Below are 21,508 nucleotides of genomic sequence, written 5' to 3'. Positions count from 1 at the left end.
CTGCAAAATGCACTCCTATACAAGATGCTAATGTCCAAGTCTAAAGTAGTGGTTCCTAATGGAGAGCATCGGGGATATCATTCCCCATGGGGTATCTGGTTGTACTGGAGACATTTTTGCCTGTCATGCGTAGGCAGTGGTGGTAGCAGGGCTACTGGCAACTGTTGAGTAGAAGCCAGTCATGCTGATAACCTCCGGATAATGCATAAGATAGGCCCTCCAGCAAAGATTTGGCCCAAAGTGTCCATGGCGCCTGCTGCAGAACCCTGGTCTATCAATCCTTCTGTTGGGTTTATATTTAAAATATATAAATATTTTATATTTGTACCTATATAGACACTATAGCAAGTAGTAATATCTAGTGTTGGCAAAAATGTCAGAAAAGGGACATTCTCAAATACTGTTGGCATAAATAGCTATGGAAGTAAATCTTTTGGAGACAATTTGTAAATTTAAAAATTCGTGTCTTGTTGCCTTTCTACTTCTAAGCGTTTCTTAACAATTTAATGCAATGGATATATGTAGCTATATTGAATCAAGAATTCTCTGTGCATGCAGTATTAATTATAATAAGAAAGTATTAGATGCAAATTAGATGTTCATCAATAGGCGGTAAAATAAATTAGAGCATGATAGGCACAAAACGTAATGATAAAAATAGTAGAATTGCATATCATAACAAAGAAAGATGAATATGATGTAATCAAATTTTTGCTTCAATTTGTATAAATGTGTGTGTGAGTGTGTGTGAGCACATATATATGCACATACCAAAGGTCTGGAAGGAGGCAGAGCAAATATTAAGAAAAAGAGTGGTTAGTTATGAAAAACATGAGTGTGGGATAAAATATCCACTTTTTACTTTACTTAGTTTTATAATATTTGTATTTCCTTCAAGTATGGGCAATTTGTGAAATTTAAAAAATGTAACACGAAGAGCTCACACAATAATAAACATACCTAGACGTTGTCTGTTGTGTAAAGGTTATGTGAGGAATTCACTTTTGAGGAGGTTTTAATAGACATTTCCTGGTGAAGGGGAATTAAGAGATTGCAGACACAGAAAGAACAGTTAGAGGAGACCACTGCAAAGAACTGAGTGAAGTTCTGGGCAAACCAAAAAGGAAGGGACTAGAAGTAGTAATGTAGAAACACTCAATTATAAAAGGGTTGTGATTTAAATGAAAATGAAAGCTCACATTTTGAAAAGAAAATGCCTTATTTGGACATAGCTTAATTAGTATTTGCCTCAATCAAGCAAATTCTATTCTTCAATACTGAACATGTCTATGGGAAACTTCAATTTCTACTTAAAAGTTAAATTATTTTCACCAACTCTTTTTTATATTTGTGTACTTGAATCTAATCGCTTGTGCAGTTTTAGTTGAAAGTATTCAGCATTAAAGATTAAAAATATTGAAGAAAGAAATGAATTATGGAAATTATCTCCAGTTTGCAGCTTGCTTTACAAAGATTTAGAAGCCTCTTTCTTGTACAGCTGTATCTTTCAAAAGCATGGCTAGGGCTTTTTATGTATAGTTACAATCTTAACATTCTAAATGTAGTGATTTGTAGCTAGAAGCCATGGGGTCACTGGTTCATACTTCTGATTTCTAAGAGATCCTTAATATTAATGAGTCAATACCTGAGGAAATTATTTCATTTGATCAATGCAGAGAATGTTGTTCAACTACCATAATCGTTAACACTTATCAGAGTAGATTAAAAGCTTGAATATTACTTTGAAACAACAAACCTGGGGGTAGAATTCAACAATCCTGCTGATCGAATTCATTGCTTCCTCATTTACATATTGTCTTAAATGCATTTTCCACTATAATCCCAAACTGGACTTGCTCTAGGGTTCCATTCATAAAAACAAGCAAATACCATTTGCAGGGCCTCGTCCTTACTCTACAGAAGAAATGCAAGGGTTGCATGTATGAATGAAAACTATTGTCATTGTTCTACAGAGATGTCTACTCTGGAGTATATTCCTCCCAGGTTTGTTTAGAGTAAGTCACGAAATTAATCGTATCCTTCGTTTAAAAACGAGGCATAACCGAATCACCACTAGTTAATATTTACATCTGAAGGCTCACTTACATTTTGCCTTTATCCTGTCTTTATTTTTATTGCATTTCCCAAGACATTTTACACTTTGTTTTAATTTCAGTTAAACTTTCTCAGGCAGAGTGTTCTAGAGACTTTTAACAAATTCCAAAAAGTAACAGGCACATATATTAAATCTTATCTTGCTGTAATTAAACAAATGCTGTCATATCTTCACCAATATTTTTTAAATTAGGATCTATGCTTATAGATACACATATGTATGTAGACACACGTATACACTGTATTGGCCAAACATACATTCCCTTGCATACAATTTTTTTTTTTTTACTGTGCAAACCATGGCTTTTAGTCTTTTTTTTCTAATACAAAAAGTATACATAAGAGAGTCAAAAATTGTCCTCCAAATTATTGTGCATTTTCCCAATTTGTGTTTAAAGAATGGATGCTTCTCCTGAAACATTTCTTTCTGCTTTAACCATATCCTTTTTGTATAGGTCTGGCACTGGTATTTTCATTCTAGGTATCAAGAATCTAGGACACAGAGCAGTTACACAGCTTAAGAAGGATCCCATTGTGTTTCTTCGTGCCTTGTTTATTACTAGGTCTTTTTTTAAAAATATTTTTTAAAATTTATTTTTGAGAGAGAGAGAGAGTGCAAACAAGGGAGAGTCAGGGAGAGAGAGGGAGAGACAGAATCTGAAGCTGGCTTCAATCTCTGAGCCATCAGCACAGAGTCCAACGTGGGGCTCAAACCCACGAACTGCAAGATTGTGACCTGAGCCGAAGTCGGATGCTTAACCACCCAGGTGCCCCTACTATGTCTTTATTAACAGATTAATTAAAATATACAAATAAATTATTAAAGACTTACTAAAAACTTCTATATTCTGGGTGACCAAAAAGAGCCCATTTGATAGTCTAGGGTTCATAGAGAATGCAATGTGAATGCTGCTCTGTAAAGAGTAATCGCAATTTACTGAATGGAGGATCGTAACGTTATGCAACACAATGACACTGATTATTGAGCAAAATATGGTCAGTTAATCAAGAAACTCATTGCTCTGTTTGGGGATTTGGATGTAGAGGATGGGTAGCACAATGCATTACCATGTACAACAAAACAAAGCATTAAAAGTACTGTAGAGGGTTTGAATAAAAATTCTATGATAGTATGTTGGAAAGAGAGATTAGTTACAAATATGGAAAGGTTTTCATCAACTCCTTAATGATAAGATTTCAGGCAGAACTGTGCACAAGGTGGTAGGATTATTGGAGTGCAAAGGCACAAGAAAATATCCAAGAATATCTAACAAGGATGAAGTTTTTGAAGGAGCTGCTTTGTGGGGATATGCAGTGTGAAAAAGGCTGAAAATAGAATTCCAGCTTATAGAATCTGGACGATAGACAAAGGAAAATATCAGCCCTGATTAAGAAAGCAGGCCATGGATTCAATTTCATGAATCTGAGTTTCAGCTTAGGTGCTTACTAGCTGTTAAGCAAGTTGTGTAATCACTTTATGTCTTAATCTCTCCAATTTCAAAATAAAATACATACACAAAATACACACACACACACACACACACACACATACACACACACCAGCCATTTTTGAGTTGTTTGAAGGATTAGATTAAATGTGCTAAAACGTGAAGAATGATTAGGTCAATAGGAATCAGGAATATAATAGGGTTTAACATTAATGTTATTTTTTAATAGCTGCCATTGTTTGAGCTGAGTTTAGGGCAGTTTATTATGGGAAGATTAAGATGAAATTGAGAATTGCAGCAGAAAGGTAGGGTGATGAGGCAACCACAAAAGAGGTGAGGTAAAATGTAAAGGTGGGCTGTAGTTTCAAGTTCTAGTATCAGTATTTATTTGTAGATTTAGAACCTTGAGCCAGTCACTTAACATTTTGTATCAAATTCTATTTTTTGTTAATTATAACATGGGATAGATAATAACAATGTGAGTGATTTAAGGAGACTGAGTATTAGCTACGAATAGTAGTTGTTTATAAATTGTAAATTGAAAAATTCCTATTATTAATACTAGAATCTAAGGGAGAGATAGCAATAGTTTGATTCTGAAAGTAGAGGAGAAATGGAGGAAAAATCTGATAAATAATGAATGACGTTCAGACTAGTAAGTGATGAATCCATGAAATGATGATAATTGAATATTCTTAATAACAGACAGATGATGATAATTTTGCTATTTCTGACATTGTATGCACAATGGTGACCATTTCGTCTGTGCTCTTTGTTTATTTTCAAAAGAAATCAGGCAAGTTTATGGGGCTTCTTGGTAGAAATTTAAATTCACATTAAGAATCTGCTGCATGTAAAGCAGAATTTGTTTCTTGCCCCTTCTACAAACAAGTTCATTCATCTCAATGAAGATTTGTTGAATGATTATCATCATCCATATTGATTTCTCCCACATCTTATCAGTCATTTATATTTTATTATATATTATTCTTTGTTATTTGTTTTGCCTTGCTTTATCCTTACTGATACTGTAGTGGGCAGGGGATAATTCTTATGTCCTTTTCTCCCATCATGACCATACCACCAAATTAACATGGAGAACTTAATTGTATGGCTTGGCACATACCTATCAGAATATACCTAAACATTGGATAATGACTTTCAATTCAGTAGATCAATGTAGATGAGTGTGGAGCAGCACAGTTACTTCTCAGATGCTGCCACTTTATTGCTAAAGCTCAATTCCTCTGCTTCATGACATCACTTTGGTTTAGTTTGGTTCTTATTATTGCTGGTAATCTTGGTTTCTGTGATAGAGGTATATGTGATTTTCTTGGTGTTTATAGTATTTGCTTTCCATCTTGGCCGCTACTATTCTTCAGAGAAGGGCAGTCATGCCCCCATTTAGCCTCACCTTTCTTCAACCCATTCTCTGAGTTGTGCATAACTTCACTTTGACCTGGCAACTTTCTGGGCAGTCTTACAACTTTTGTCCACTTCTGTAAGTTTCCTGTGTATATAGCATAGCTGAAGTTGTATATGTTCCTTCATCCTTTTATTCCTAAGCATGCTACATAATAATCCTTTCCACCCTTGATGTCAAAGGCTACTCTGGTAAGCACTCAGCTTTCAGGAAACTCTGAAAAAAGCAGGTCTAGTCTCTATGTTCAGATTTGGCCCAAAATTAGGGGACATATGTCAAGCTCTCATAGATACTGGATCATTATACTCTGCTCTTATATATCAAGGAGACATGAAAATCCAGTTATGCTGGCATTCAATCTGGGATCAGAATGATAATTTTACTCTTACTGTTATTTCTGATTCCATTCTGCAAACTTTTGGAGTACTCATCCACAACTTGTCTTCAAAATAGGGGGTGGGGCACTTAACTTTTTTTTAATTGGCAGCAAAAGCAAAAACTTTTCAAAAAGAACATTGCATTCCTCCAAAGGCCAAGGACTCCCAATTCTAAGACACTACCCCCAGAACCCTTATCTCCAGTCCTCTTACTGGGCTACAGCTGGTCTTTCTGACTCCTTAACAGACCCATGGGAAGTGTCAGGCCCAAATTGTTAGTGGCTCCTTTTCAGATGTTTGGTTCCCTATATTCCTTCTACTTTATCTCTGAACTAGATTGTATACTATTCTGGGACAACAGGATGTGTTTCACTTAACACTGTGCCATATAGCAGGATAATAACAATTACAACAACATACAGCTGAATAAAACAATTATAACAAACAATAGCAACAACAACAACAAAGATAATACTTAGCTGGTATTAGCCCGGAAAACTGGGAATAGCAAGAATAAATGAACTCACTTCAATTCAGCAATTATTTAAGGAATTTCTGCTGCTTTTAAAGATATCAAAGAAGATAAACATTATTCAGTTTTAGAGTAAAGCTGAGATGCCTCATCCATTTCTTAAGTAGCCTGACCCTCTGGTTAAATGGAATGATTATCCTACTGAAAATATGGAAGATAAATTGGTTCATTAATTCCAGCCTAGGACAGTGTGACGTTATTCATTTAGGCTTCTAGGAAAGTTTGCAGGACTCATTTTTAGATAAGCCCATCTAAAGTCTCTGGACTTTAAGATGATTCAAAGTTATCTTTTCCCTTACATAAGCAAAAGTAAAAAACAATTTCAGGAACACTTTCCATTTCTTATTTAAGAGCAAAATACTCCTATTTTTCTGGTTTTCACTATCATTTCTAGCTCACTACTTTTTGCCTTAATTAGAAGAATTACTTATCCAAACAACTTTCACTTACACAAAACAGTACTAGAGATGGTCCATTCTATAGAGAGGGAATCAGTAAAATCAGAATTTACAGGGAGTGTGCTTATACAAAACACTCCTTCCTATCAGGGCAATGCATGAAAATATGGGAAAGGAACAGCATGGAGTCTATATTCTCCTGAGGGTTGAAAATTTTGAAATTACAATAAACAATGAAATTATGTTAGCTGAAATCTAGCCAATGATTTCTTGTTATATTACTAGGATGACTGAAAATTAGAAATAATTTTCTGTGGTGATTAGGAAATATCGCCTCTGAAGGTACTCTGTTTCCCCTACACCGTTAAAAAATAAACACTGATGAAACTCTCTGTTTTACATTTCAAGTCTTTCTCCCTTTAGCATCTTTCTTACAAGCGTAAAAACACAAGGGGAAAGAGTGAGAGAAAAAAAAAATTCAAAAAGGATAGCTAGCTTATGGTCAAAACGTAGGTGACAGAGTTGTCCAAAATACTGTTAGGGCTCCTCCACCGACAATTCACTCTATTCTAGAGCCTTGTCAGCTCTCCCAGACTCATTGACAGACTATTATATTCAGAATGGCTTTGAAAATTTACAGTGCTTAGAAATGCACCTGAGACATCTAAAAATGTCTTTATTTAGAAAGGATCACATGACACTCGCCAAATTTGTAGGTTTGAAAAACCACGTCCAATACAAATTAAAAGGCCTCTTCCTCACTGAAATGGGACTATCAGTATATGACTTGTCTGCTCAAGAGAAATAGTAGGTTCTTGTCTCTGACGTCGCAATTTAGTTTAAAATCACTCTCTTGATGACAGGGTACATACAGATGATGAAACTATAAAGATGACAGTCTCATCTTCAGAGATCACTGATCACTGATAAAAGATTAAATCACGGAAACATCTGAAAGGCCAGATTATCAGCTGGTTGGCAAACTCTCAGTACTGAAGTGTGCTGAGACACTACTGATAAGTAGTGCTTTTCTGTTATGAAAAAAAAATATTCTCCTCCAAAAGAGGCAGATGAATTTTAATGCCTCTGAATTTGAGATGTATATATATATATATTTTTTCTCAATATTGACGCAATATGTGTAAAATGTTAAAAAAAAAAGTATATACTGTAAAGTGCTCAAAATTATTGTTTTCCCTCAGAGTAATGCCCGATTGCGGAGAATTTTAATCATCACTGTTTGGAATTTGAACCAATTTTATTATTTTTTTAATTTTTTTTAAATGTTTTATTTATTTCTAGAAGAGAGAGAGAGACAGCATGAGCAGGGAAGGGTCAGAGACAGAGGGAGTCACAGACTCTGAAACAGGCTCCAAGCTCTGAGCTGGCAGTCAGCACAGAGCCCAACGCGGGGCTCGAACCCACAAACCGCGAGATCATGACCTAAGCGAAAGTCGGACGCTTAACTGACTAAGCCACCCAGGTGCCCCTGAACCAATTTTAAATATACGTACAAGAATGATTAGACATGCTGGTCCTATAAAACTCCAAATAAAGTTGTTTTCTGTGCTAAGCCAACATCTGAAAAGTAAACAATAAATCTATAAATACGTTTGTATGTACTTCACAAAACAACATTTTCAATGATACACAAAGCATATTCAGAGTTGCATTGCAAACACGTATGAGATCATTTTAACTTACACTTTGGTGGTGCCGTAATATCTATATCCTAGTGATGCTGAAAATGCAACTACCACCGCTGGGCTGAGATAGCCAAAGATATAAAAATTCTTGTGCAAAAATCCCTTGTTGTAGATGACGCCCACAACAATGAGATAGAGGTGTATGCCTTCAATGCACATCCAGGCAAAGGCAGCTAAAAAGAAGTAATGCAGCAGCCCCGCAATGATTGAACAGAAGAGCTAGAAACCAAAGAAAGAAAAGAACCTTAAGCAGTGTTTGCTTTAACACAAGCATAACATAACATCCTGACTTTCTCCATAAATTATGCCACTTGATAGAATGCTTGATCACGTGAAAATGTCCTCATCAAGTGCCAGTTTTTTAAGATGTACCACTTCCAGGTGAACTTTAATGTGAGCAATCCTGTGATAGAACTGAGTGGCCATTCTTGTCCAGAAAGCTACACTTTTATACACTTATATTATGGGTTCGGTTGTGGCTACATCGCAGGTAAAACGTGGTATCTGTGTTATGATTTAAGTTGATTTCTGTTTTGGAAATGCTTTTCCTCTCATTAATTTTACTCATGGCCAAGGAATGAAAATTATTGCTAATACCAGGCTAAATGAAATGTAGTAAATATCTTGATTATTGTGGCAAACATTGAATTTACAAAAGGGACAATGAATGGATAATATATTTTACAAAAAACATTGATTATGGAATCACTGTCAGTTGTAAGATTATTAGGTAAACTTGAGATGGATTTCAGTTAAATATTATTTATTAGTATTTACTCTACAAAGAGAACTGGAGTTAGGCTTAGAAGAAATAATAGAAAAAGAAGTAGTTACACTCTTTTGTATTAGTGGAACTAACAGTATCTATTGCCGGAAAGGGAACATAATTCATACTTACCTACCTATTGCACTTAATAAAAAGGAGTATAATCCAAGCATAATGAGATTATATACTAAAATATATTAGGGGGTACCATATAAGGTTGAGAACAGAGAGATCACTGGTAATTAAAATTTGGGAACTACGTTAGTGAGGAATTGAGATTGAAATATGGCTTGGAAATGGGAAGAACTTGATAGGTGAAACAGAATTGAAAATAAACACTCTAAGGAACAGTTGTTGGGTAAGGATAATATGGGGATGAAACCAAAGGAAAAATAGGCATCAGAGGAGAGTGGGTGGTATATAAAATTGGCGGCTGTTAGGAGGACCACTGCAAAACAACAACAACAACAACAACAACAACAACAACAACAACAACAACAAAACAGTTACGAAGTTTACAGTCTAGTGTATCGTATTTAAAATAGATGTTTGGTGGTATCTACTTTAGAAGAAAACCTTGATGCCTAGGGGTTCGTGTCAGTACTCAAAAGGCTTCTAACAAGGATGGTAATATGGAGACATTTTAATGTTTTGTGGCCATGAGAATGCACTTCTCCGATCTCCACCTGCAGGGAGGGCAACTGACCTAGAAAAGGCTGCACTAGAAAAGGCATTGCCAAGTTCATGTATCTCACAGGCTGCTGCCACTAAGACCTTCCTCTTCTTGAGACACAAGGACTTCTCAAAGGACTCCTTGACAACTGTGCTGAATATTCCTGAAAAGGGCACTGCTGTGTGAAACACTTCCACCTACTTGCCCTTCCTTCCTTCTTTCCTTTACTCAGGGTCAGACTTGCATCTTGGTCTGATGACTTTCCAGTCTCTCTCTTCCCAGTATCTCTCAGCCATTCTGCCTAATTTATTTAATGCATGTTTAATTCCATTTTAATGCCTGCCTCTAGGAGCACCCACACTGACACAGTATAGAAACTTTAAGGCCCCAGATCAATAATGGAGGGAAACTGATTGTTAGGAAAGCGCAATGACCAAGTAGAGCCTATTTGTCATAGTTCAGCCTAGGAACCCAGCTTCTTTTCTGTTTCGTCTCTATATTAAGATAAACCTTTTATTTCCAATTCTCACTCTGTCCCTTCTTCCTTTGTTTAATGCCCATGTAAAAACACAACAAAACAAATAACCAACCAAAAAAAAGGTTATGTCTTTAGTTTGTAGCAAAGTTTTCACTTGTCCCAAAGGTTCATCCTAACAAGGGACACTGTGCAGGTTTTAGTTACATTAACATTAGCAAACTTAGAAAAGACTTAGGAACAAAATATATAGTATGTTTGCTCATTAAGCTCTTAATTATAATTCATGATTCTGTAACATGTATATTTAGGAAAGAAAAATTTTAGGAAATAAAAATAGAGAAGAGAGATCTACATACCTTATTAGTATTTGTATTGATCCCAACCAAAAAAACAAGTTCAGCAAGGAATAGGTTACAGCAGAGATTTTTGTGAATTGTTGTTCTGGTGCTTTGAATTTCACTGAAGAACCAGAAGGTAAAAATGCATATGGCAAGGCAAATCAATGAAATAATTATTCCTAGTTGAGTGATCCTTGTAAGAATATTATAATCTTTAATACCCTAAGGGAAAATAATAATAAAGCTGTTAAGAGAATAACTCAGTAACTTGTCAAAGGAACTACAACATATAATGAACTTCCTTTTTTGGAGAAACATTAATCAAAATGTTCATAAAATGTAAAAGTACAAATGTGCATTTAGATGAGAAAAATTTTGTACCTTTGAAAACGCTCAATATTCAGAGAAAACTGATATGAATCATGTAGCACTTTAAAAGTTCTGTAATTAGTGATATTTTTTTCTGGGCATAGTACATATTAGTATATGGTTTAACAATGTTATTGTCATCAGTTTCATAATATTAGAAAGGCAATTCATTATTGTAATATGAACATGGTTAATTAAAACAGATTTATCAATGGTATTAATAAGTCTTATTTCTATGCAGCAATTCATCTAAAACACATTAAACAAAGGTATGAGAAATGCTGAATATATAGAACATCAAAATAGTAAAGTTGAAAGACTGAAATGGAAAAGTTGGTCTTATTCTAACCAGATGAATATTTATATTTTACACACAGAGTAGAGGCTTCTTTTCTCACTTAACACTCAGGGAAAAAAGTCTTTATGACTAATGTTATGGTGAGATAGGTCTATCTGGCCACTTTAGATGGATTCTCAGTAGACATGGAAACTAATCTGATACTTAGCAAAGATTATGATACAGAGATATAAAATCAATTATATAATGTATAAGAAATATATTAATGATATACAATACATAGCAAGAAGCTATTCACTATAGATTTTTCATGTTTAAAAATCTTGTAGGGTTCTACAATATTAAAACATTGTATTGGTTATAAAAATGCTAATACTTATTGACCAGGTATCCAATATTTTTACCTAATTTGTAATCAATAAAAATAAACTTTCAAGACAAAAGCAAATGCCCTTAAAACCATAATACATTAAAATGTATAAGTGGGTTTTTTTCATGTCGTATTTATTTATAATATAATTTATTGTCAAATTGGCTAACATATAGTGTGTAATATGTGCTCTTGCTTTTTGGGGTAGATTCCCATGGTTCATAGCTTACATACAACACCCAGTGCTTATCCAAATAAGTGCCCTCCTCAATGCCCATCACCCTTTGACCTCTTTCCCCCCATCTAAAGCAACAGAAGAGTCAATGGATATATATTTAACACACAATCTTCTAGCTATTATAGACTAGAAAAGTGCTAGACATTTTTAGGTTATTACAGGTAAGAAAGCAAAGATTAGGGGCGCCTAGGTGGCTCAGTCGGTTAAGCGTTCAACTTCGGCTCAGGTCATGGTCTTACGGTTAGTGGGTTTGAGCCCCGCGTTGGGCTCTGTGCTGACAGCTAGCTCAGAGCCTGGAGCCTGTTTCAGATTCTGTGTCTCCCTCTCTCTCTGACCCTCCCCTGCTCACAGTCTCTCTCTCTCTCTCTCAGAAATAAATAAAACATTAAAAAATTAAAAAAAAAAAACAAAAAAACCCCAAAGATTAAAAAGGATAATGCTGGGGCTTTATCAATTAACTAAATATGATATTTACACCTAAAGAAACATAATTTATTCTCTTTACTGACATAATCAAGAAAAAAGAAGAAAATTGGCAGGTTTATAAATATGAAATGGAAAATTGTCTTACGATGGAAGGACCAGAAGACATCAAAATTGCAAAATGTGTCAGGTGGTTACAGTGGCATGAGGTATGGGTGTCATTTGAGTGTGTCAGCTCACAGCCCTCTGAAGACCAACTACCATTCATGGTGTCAGAAGAGTAGTTCCAAAATGCACACTGACTCCTATAGTTATCTGTGGTCTGAAAAAGAGACATTTTACTAATGGAAAAAAGAGAAAAAATATACATCTAGTATCACATTTGCCATATTTAATATACTATTTTGTATGTCAATATAGTTAACACCATGCCTAAAACGCCAAGTATAAAATCAATGCTAATAAATGAATGCCACTGTTTTGTGGATGATTGAAGTTACTGCAACAATGCTATATTTTATCAATTTCCATGTCACAGAAGTTGTTGTGAGAATTACTAATTATCAAAAGAGATCATTTAGAATAGTTCATGTTACATAATTATCATGCAATCTTTAATTAATAAAAGTTTATTGGGTATATACTAGATCTTAGTCATTGACCCAAGTACTAAAAATATAATACTGAACAAAACAGGAAAAGTATTTGCATTGTTGATTTTATATTCTCATGAGATGAGAAATGATTAAACAAGAAAAATAAACCAAAGAAAGGGAAAAGAGGTTGGGTTGATGTGGGTCTGAGGACTTCTTAGGAGATGATGTTAAAGTAAATACCTCAATGAAGTTAGAGAGAGTAAACCCCAAAGACCTGGGAACAGAAGTTCCAGTTGGAATGGAAAATGAAAAAGTTCTGAGTTGAGACTGAATAGGAATCTTCCAGAAGCATCCAGAAGACAGGGTAGTTAGGGTAGAGTGAACGAGATAAAGAGCAGTTGAAGACAAGATCATAGATAGGGTCTGATCTCATAGACTACAGGATGGCTGTTTAATAAATAGATTCTCTTAACCATATATTTATATTAAGTAAGCACAGCATAATATTATTATGACAACTACTTTTAATATTTCTTTGAGGTAATGGAGAAGTATATATTAATTGATAAAATTGCAAATAAATTATCAGGGAATCAGAAACTGAAGGGGTTATCTAGGAGATAGCTTCTATTATTTTAGGAAAAAGATAGGATCCAAATTTTATTCTTAGAAAGAGGGAAACCATGAATTACTATGTGTGTTGTCTAAAGAAAGTGATAAAATTTCATAGTGATCATTAGGTTGAATGGATAGAAGATTTGAACACAGAGGAAGATTAAGGACAATCAATTTTCCCATTAATTTTGGTGAGGAATTTTTATTTAAATGTGTGTTGTGTTTTGTTTTGTCATTGTGTCAGAGATTGGTGAACTGGGCTGTCCTCGGCATCTCTTCAGCTGCCAAAATATTCTACTAGTAGAAACTGCAGAAAAACTATCAGACTAAGTGAAAGAACAATGTTTTTTTCTAGTGGCAAAAGGTCATTCAGCATCTGAAAATATTTAAGTTTCATTTCCATTCTTAGAACATTTCACACCTTCTTTTACACTGAACATAATGTCTACACATGTTTAGGTTTGAGCTACTATTCTCTTGTATTTTCTATACTTTTAGTTTCTTTCTATGTTAGATGTCTTTAGTTAAAGTGACACATTTATATGGTGTGTAAGCATATATGTTCTTTTAATCCCATAAACATGCAAATACAACTGTCCAGTTACAAGGCTCTCCAAATGGATCATTAAAGGTACTTTATTCAGGTACTAGGACTGAAGTTCTATTGGAAGTCCAGGAAACCATCAACTTTAAAAAAACCATCAACTCATTCATTTTTAGATATATGAAAAAACTAAATAGTTTTTCTAATGTTTATTATATTAGAGTTTTAATTACATAGGAGCTTGAAAACGATTTAGAATAACAATAAAAGGGTAAAATGGTCTCAGCTAATTTCTTTATGAAATATTGTAAACTTCTCTGTGATTTTATTTTAATCAGCATCTAAATCCCTGCAGCAAATATTATCTCAAATGGCAATTATTAATCAAACACCTCTGTCATTACCCAAAAGACATTTATCTCTCTGACTCTGATACATTTTTGTAACCCATGCATAAAAGGTACAGAGACTTCCAAAATGAATGATGTAACTAAAAATAAAACTAAAATAGAGCTTAATTTCAGAGAATCAAATGTGTAAAATTCCTTGATATTTCTTAGAAAGTTTACAGAGCACTGAAAGTAAAAACTTATTTTACAGAAAATTGAGTTGAAACTACTTTACTCTTTTATTTCAACTTTTAAACTTAAGAATTCACATATAATTAAGGTGACACAATAAAAATGTTCACTTCTCCCAATGTTTCACAATCATCACCAAAAGTCACCAGTAAAACAAGCTTACCTTTACGTGACTTAATGTAAATGTGATTTTTTCAAGTTCATACAGTGTGGGTGGGTTCGAGCTAATAGAGACGGAAATCACTGAAGAAATGACTCTTTCTTCCTCTTCAGAATTATCATAACTTTGAGGTTCCAATAAGAAGTTGTCAGATGATGAAAACAAGGGACCAATACTCTTATAATATAAAAATGCAACTGCAACATTGCCTATCAATCAGATAAGTGCATTTAGTGAAATTCTTATAAAAATATATATATTTAAGCTCTTAAACATAAGAACTTAACCATCAAAATTTTTATTCAAAGGCAGTCATATAAATACCTAGACACTAATATGTGGGTCATAATAAGGTCATGTCTATATAATCAAATCATATTAAGACATAGTCTCTGACCTCTACGACTCTGAAATTATCACGGGACTATAGCACCCCATTGCACAAGCTATATTTAGAAGAAAAACAGTCCTAGATAAATGCATATCCAACTCCTAAGAATACAGGTGTGAAATGTATTCGCTTAAAAAATAAAATTTTTTATCTTTGCTATGCAAATATAGGAATTAGAAAGACAGTGGAAGAAAATTATCACTGACTTAGAGTATTCAGGAAGTTTAGAATTAAACAAGCTGTCAGATGCCACTGAGTTCCAGCTCATGCCCACTGAGATGTTTCCTACTTAATATTGATGACATATAGTTATGCAGTCTCAAGACAGGAAACTTATTGCCTTGCCAGGCAGCCATTTATCTGTGCCCCTTGACATTCTCCAAATGCAGTAGATCCACGTAAAACCCAGTACTAGAAATGCAACCTTATTAGTACAGAATATCATGTGACTATTTTCCCCTTAGCCTAGACATTACACTTATATTTTTAAAAAAATTAATGTTTTTATTTATTTCAGAGAGAGAGAGAAAGGGAGAGAGAGAGACACCGTGAGCAGAGGAGGGTCAGAGAGAGAGAGGGAGACACAGAATCTGAAGCAGGCTCCAGGCTCTGAGCTAGCTGTCAGCACAGAGCCTGATGTGGGGCTCAAACCCACAAACCGTGAGATCATGACCTGAGCCAAAGTCTGGCACTTAACCGACTGAGCCACCCAGGCGCCCCAACACTACACCTATATTAATGGATCTCAAATTGTCTTGGGTTTTGAAGCAGTTCATTACTACTGATAATAAGTGTGTGAACAACTCAAAATCTAGATCTATTATCTTTTAAAAATTTCTCTTGCCACTTAGATGATACACTTCTGCTATTTGTTGCACAGAATAATGGACACTAAGTTCAGAACTTTGCATTCTGAATTTACTCTCAGAATTAAAAGTTCTGGTTTCAGTCATTGCTCCAACTTGTGTGGCTATGGATAAACTGCTCTGAACTTCAGCTTCCTCACTTATAAAATGATAATAGTAATACTCACCCTAGCTACTTACAAAGCTAACATGCAGAATAATTAAATACCACATGAGTCTTCTGTAAAATTTAACGTACTAGGGTAATATGACTATTGTTACATTTATTAACTAGGAACATTACATATTTGCTTTAGGTTACTGGGACAACTTACAATGAACTCTATATTGGTTCCCTCAAATTTGTGACACCAGCAAATAATGTGACAGGCATCAGTCAATCAAAACCATAAATATGAATGTTGATTACATCATTAAAATCCCTAAGAACTGTGCCCTCCAGCTACCATCTTGCATCACCGCGTGTGTGCACCTAATCTCAGTTTGTCTTCCCAAGACCCCACACTGCCAAGGCTAGACCCTCAACGCTGTCCCGTTTCCACCCCAACAAGATGAAAGAAACTATCATGAACCAGGAAAAACTTGCCAAACTGCCCAACTGTGCACTAGGAGAACTGCTTGCTTAAAGAAGGTGGTTCACAAGCAAGAGGTTGCTGCTTGCTGAAAGAACCGCTTGCTTAAAGGGCAACAGCAGGTGATAAAAAAAAAAAAACAACTTCAGTTCTCCTTAAAGAAATTCAGGGAAAACAATACCTCTGGTGCTGAAGAAGTGAATATGTTCACAAATCAAGGAACAGTGGTCCACTTCAATATGCCTAAAGTCCGGGCATCCCTGGCAGCAGACCCTTTCACCATCACAGGCCATGCGGAGACGAAGCAGCGGACAGAAATCCTACCCGGTGTGTTAAACCAACTCAGTGCAGACAGTCTGACTAGTTTAAGAAGAGTGGCTGAAGCTCTGGACACACAGTCTGTGGCTGGAGAAGCGCCACTTTCTACCGGAGAGGATGAGGAGGAGAATGAAGTTCCAGATCTCCTGGAGAACTTTGGTGAGGCCACCAAGAATGAAGCAAACCAAACTGATTCAACTTCTGAAGAAGATAAAACTTGAAGAAGTTACTGGGAGCTGCTGCTTTGATCTTTTTTTTTAAAGCTTATTTTTATTTATTTTGAGAGAGAGCAAGTTGGGGAGGGGCAGAGAGAGAGGGAGACAGAGTTCCAAGCTGGCTCTGCACTGCCAGAGCCTGATGTGGGGCTCGGACTCACAAACCTTGAGATCATGACCTGAGTCAAAAATCAAGAGGCAGACTGAGCCACCCAGGTGCCCCGGGAGCCGGTATTTTATATTGACTGTTTTTTAAAATTTTGTTCATGGATCTGATAAAATCTAGACCTCTAATGTATTTAAGCCTGAGCCCCTTGGATGCTGCAGCTATTTTCACTGTTTGCTTATACACAATTCATTCTTTGGAGCTAATGAAACTGAAGAAGCTTGGGAATAGAGTTTGAAACAAGGTTAATTAAAAAACCCAAAAAACAAAGAACTGTGATACAAACCTAAGTCGTTCCACATCATAATATCACTCTAATGAATAATGTTTTTGGATATTGTTATGGTTATGTGAGCTAGACATTGCCAAAGTATATCATGATTCATGTTTTCTGTCATATCTAAAAAGGTATCACAAGAGAAGAAACATCGCTAAGAGGTGCTGAAATCTATGTGTATTAGCTAAGAGTATTTTCCTGAACTATCAGCTTAAGAAAACTTCTATCAAAGAAAGAAATGAAGTTAGTCTCACATGGTTGGCTAATGACATTATGAGGACTCTGAGTGATGGCAACTACTCCAGCCTTTGTTGTGGATGAACCAGGGCCTAGGCAGGATCTGAAAACCCTTTAGGTCAACTTGACCCTGTCTGGTGGATGAACCAGTTCATGTCACAGTGACTTCTCAAAAGTTGCAGTACGAGTTGGTCCAAAACCAAATGAAGCCCCAAAAAGATAAGATGGATTTTTAAAATCTATTAATCATTCATTTCCTTTCTCTAGGAAAATATTTAACATCAATTTTTGACTTTGAGTAAAATGTGATTCTTGCTGCATAGAATGCTCCCAAATCCCTTGTTACCTCCGTTCTGAGGATTATTTCAGTATTTGTCCATTCTCCTTATCTGAACCTCTTCTAATTCTTATGATTTCTCACTGAATCTCAGCCTGATCTAACTTTTAAGTCTTTTATCAGATATGTACCTTCATTCAGTACGTGAAGGGTTTATTTGCTAACGACAGGAACTAAAATTCAGCCTATAAAAAAGACTAAATATCTACCCTGTTTCTCCATAAACCTCCCTTATTTTTCTATAAATGACAGTATGCAGATTTTAACTAGAAGCTTGTGTTTTACTAATGGATTTTTATCGGTAATGAATCATCACACGTAGACAACACAAAGCAGGTTTTATCAGTTTCTTAGACTTGCCCTTATTTTTAAGATACAGCCCTTAAGGAAATAAAATTTTCTCCCTGTGCTTTGTTGAGAGTTGACATTATGGTCTCTTTCAAGTGTCAGAGTTAGCATGCATGATCTTCAAATATAACAAAGCTATCATACATTCAGACAGGATCTCTTCGAGATATTCATTCCGTGACAATTTCATCATCTATCACTATAATAAGTATTGTCGATGGCTTTATTCTCACCTTTTAATTGTTTTCGAAATTTCAACAGTTTAACACAGTCTTTGGATTTGCTCCTAAAGATTATAGGTGTGCTTCGTGAATTAGACTATGATATAATAAATAGGGTAAGAGCCTTGAGTTCAAGGTATGGCCTACTTATTTTTTTGTTTTGTTTTGTGGCCTTCTGTTTCTTACTATTATATAAAAATGACAAGAAAAAAAGAAGAAGACAATATCCAGATTAGGGAAAAATCCCATATTAGTGTTATACAAATTTTTTAAAAGATATTCTTCTGAGAATGAATGTGCAGAATGTTAAAAAAATAAAGACACATCCATTTATGAAATGGTGTCTATAAAAGAAACCCTATGTGTGTTATTATAAATGCTTTTCATTTATATTTAGGACCACCCACATATTCTTTGAGAATCTATTGTAATTCATGCTTTCTCTAGGTACTGTACTGTGACCTGTATGAAAATGAAGACCATTCTTCTATTGCAGAGACTTTTTTCCTAAGTGCATTGCGTTAAGGGAGCAGATGCTGCTTGCTTGCCTTTGGTTCGATGACAAGGAAGAGCTGGTCAGGGGTGATTTCTTTGTTAACTTTCTCCCTACTAGTACTGGTTCTGTATTATTTGTTGTGCATGGAGACAGATCCATTAACTTCATTGTGCCTTAGTTCCATTGACCATAAAATGAGAAAATTAAGTTAGATAATTATCAAGTTGCCCGCTAGTAATGGCATTTTCTGATTCCCTCCTAAGAAATCCTGCCAGTTGAGAAGTTTACTGTACAAAGACCAAGAAATGACAAGCGGGAAAGAAATCCAAGCCTAAACAATAACTTTCTGTCTTTCTGAACATTATTTGTCTTCCTCACACAATCACAAATTCAGTCTCTCCCAGTGAGGAATATGAAGGATTGCTGAAGAAGAAATGTTAAAAAGATTCTATGCAAATTATAGCACCTATGACTGCTGCAAAACAAGGATTACAGTGACAGCTCCTTTATGTATTTCATTAGAATTTCAACAATATCAGACAGTTTTAGAGACTGGGCATAAGACAAGAAGGTATAGATATTGTCAGCTAAAATTCTCACCATTATTTATATCGGAATGAAAATCTCAAGTACAAATACAGATATTCTGTATGGAAACATCGAATATTTCCTATAAGAAACCACATGGGTACATATGATACAATCAAAGGCATGATAAGTATTTATTGCAAATCACTGACATATTGAATATAAGACTATCAAAGTCTTACCATATGAATCATAGGCAGCTTTTCTCTTTGGAAATATCTTTATATAATCTCCATCTACATTCATATGGGGATGAATATGTTTCATATGATTTGAATCAAAACAGAAAGCTTTGAGAGCTGAAACAAAAACCATGAAAATCATAAATTCTCTGAAATTAGTTTAATCAATGTTATTTGTTTAGTTAGGGACAATGTTATCCATCATTATTGTATTTCAACTTTTTTATGGCAGGTAGAACAAACAGATTCTAAACATGCTTGGACCTTATAATTTACATTTTAAAAATCTAACTCAAGTTTTAACTTTTTGATTCCACCATAGCACTCATAGTTAAACTGAATCTTTATTGAATTAAATAAAAGACAAAATATATACACAAGGGAGCTATTACTAAATCAAAGACAAGCTACCACAATGTTTCAGAGGATGGTATCTATAATATAATTTACTATATGGGGAGTGATTGAATTAAATTCTTGAGTGATAATTTCCTTACCTGGGGTAGTTCACCTTTTTTATGCAAGAAATCACACAAATGCAAGGATCTTATGTACAGTCATAAAACTTGCTACTTTAATTTTGAGCAAGTGATAAGTTGTGATATGAGATAGTCATTTTTGCTTACCTACTACTATACAGCAAGATGTCACCCAGACAATGTAATATAGATGAATGCAATGGTTATCAGAAAATATACTTCATTTCCTCAGAACAACTTTATAGGCATCTTCAAATTGATTCAAGATTCTGAATGTTCTAAGTATGAGATTGCCTGAAGCAGGAAACATTCTAATTTGCTAGGTTGATTGCTTCATATCAAAAAATCTGTCTAGAACTATCTTTGGCCAAGGTAGATCCTAAGAAGTCCTGGGATGACTAACTCAAAATGACAAGGGAGTACTGTACTCTAAGCATTTAAATGCCAAATAGTTCAGGAATAGGATGAGGTGCAGAAGGCAGGAAGGAGGCAATGTTTAGGTATTCATCCTTTTAATTCATACTTCATTCATATCGCTCTTATAATGTGCATTGTCATCCATTCTTGCATTGATTAAATGGCTGCAATTTAATTAGCAGTATTTTAAATATTTTCTTTCCCTTTTTAGAATGGCTTGTTTGGCAAACACTATTGTTTTGAAATTGACCTTAGGTTCTTACCTATATCACTCGAATTAGTATCGAACTGAGTGGTCTTTTGGAAGTTCTGAGCTATCCTTAAGGTAGCCCGTTCAGTAGCATGCATCAGTTTTGTAAGATGAGTTCTTCGACGATTCGTAGGTAACTTGTCCCAAACTATAAATGTGTCCTTTTGAACAAAATTATTCACAGTTTTTACAAATTCCTGTTGAAAAAAAAAATAGTGTGCTTTTAAAATGTTGGAATCTTACATGAATCACAGATGTAAAAAAAGTTTAAAGCTCAGTTATATGGAGTTAAAGTTCTAAATACTTACAGTAAGAGTTGAATTAGCAAGACTGTCCTTGGTTAAATTAGTGCTATTCGTGTCACCTAGTAATGGGGGTGATTCAGCTAATATTTCTATGTATGTAATTATATCCATTGGAGAAAGATCTTTCACAGAATTTCTATAGACTTCTTGTAGCAAAGCCACAGGTTCTTTTATGTGTCTAATCTGTATAAAAATGAGTCCAGAGAAAAGAAACCAAATTAGAATACTACTGGGGCTTTTCAAGAATGTCATATTTATTCTAAGTTTGTTTTTCTTGTGCTATATATTAGTAAGTTATCAGACTACAGCTAAACCATAACACGCAGCACTGAAACTTGAAATTGTTTACAAAGGGTTAGCAAAAAAAAAAAAAAAAAAGCACAGAAATTACTTTA

General features: G+C 34.8%; 2 protein-coding genes across 4 annotated transcripts in view; one reads left to right on the top strand and one right to left on the bottom strand.

The window, feature by feature from the left end:
* ADGRL4 (adhesion G protein-coupled receptor L4) overlaps positions 1-21,508 on the bottom strand; it is a 110,756-nt gene that overhangs the window by 22,150 nt on the left and 67,098 nt on the right. Inside the window, exons 6-13 of one of the 3 annotated variants that reach the window (XM_039221696.1) lie at positions 21,117-21,296; positions 20,822-21,005; positions 19,663-19,779; positions 14,452-14,657; positions 12,101-12,274; positions 10,273-10,476; positions 7,998-8,218; positions 7,808-7,874 (exon numbers count right to left, since the gene is read on the bottom strand). In XM_039221696.1, coding sequence (XP_039077627.1) covers positions 7,808-7,874; positions 7,998-8,218; positions 10,273-10,476; positions 12,101-12,274; positions 14,452-14,657; positions 19,663-19,779; positions 20,822-21,005; positions 21,117-21,296 — 1,353 coding nt within the window. The remainder of the gene's footprint in view (positions 1-7,807; positions 7,875-7,997; positions 8,219-10,272; positions 10,477-12,100; positions 12,275-14,451; positions 14,658-19,662; positions 19,780-20,821; positions 21,006-21,116; positions 21,297-21,508) is intronic. The other 2 variants (XM_039221698.1, XM_039221697.1) reach the window with 2 other exon arrangements.
* Positions 16,421-16,816, top strand: LOC120223520 (transcription factor BTF3-like). The gene has a single exon (XM_039221699.1). The coding sequence runs from the start codon at positions 16,481-16,483 to the stop codon at positions 16,814-16,816; it is 336 nt and encodes a 111-aa protein (XP_039077630.1). The 5' UTR covers positions 16,421-16,480.

Source organism: Hyaena hyaena, unplaced genomic scaffold, assembly GCF_003009895.1.
Source record: "Hyaena hyaena isolate Hyena2069 unplaced genomic scaffold, ASM300989v1 scaffold_1000, whole genome shotgun sequence".
NCBI classification, from domain to species: Eukaryota; Metazoa; Chordata; class Mammalia; order Carnivora; family Hyaenidae; genus Hyaena; species Hyaena hyaena.
This window is presented reverse-complemented; position numbering and strand designations above follow the sequence as displayed.

Coding starts and splice junctions, on each gene's coding strand:
- LOC120223520 (XM_039221699.1), top strand. CDS start 16,481: ATGTTCACAAATCAAGGAACAGTGGTCCACTTCAATATGCCTAAAGTC.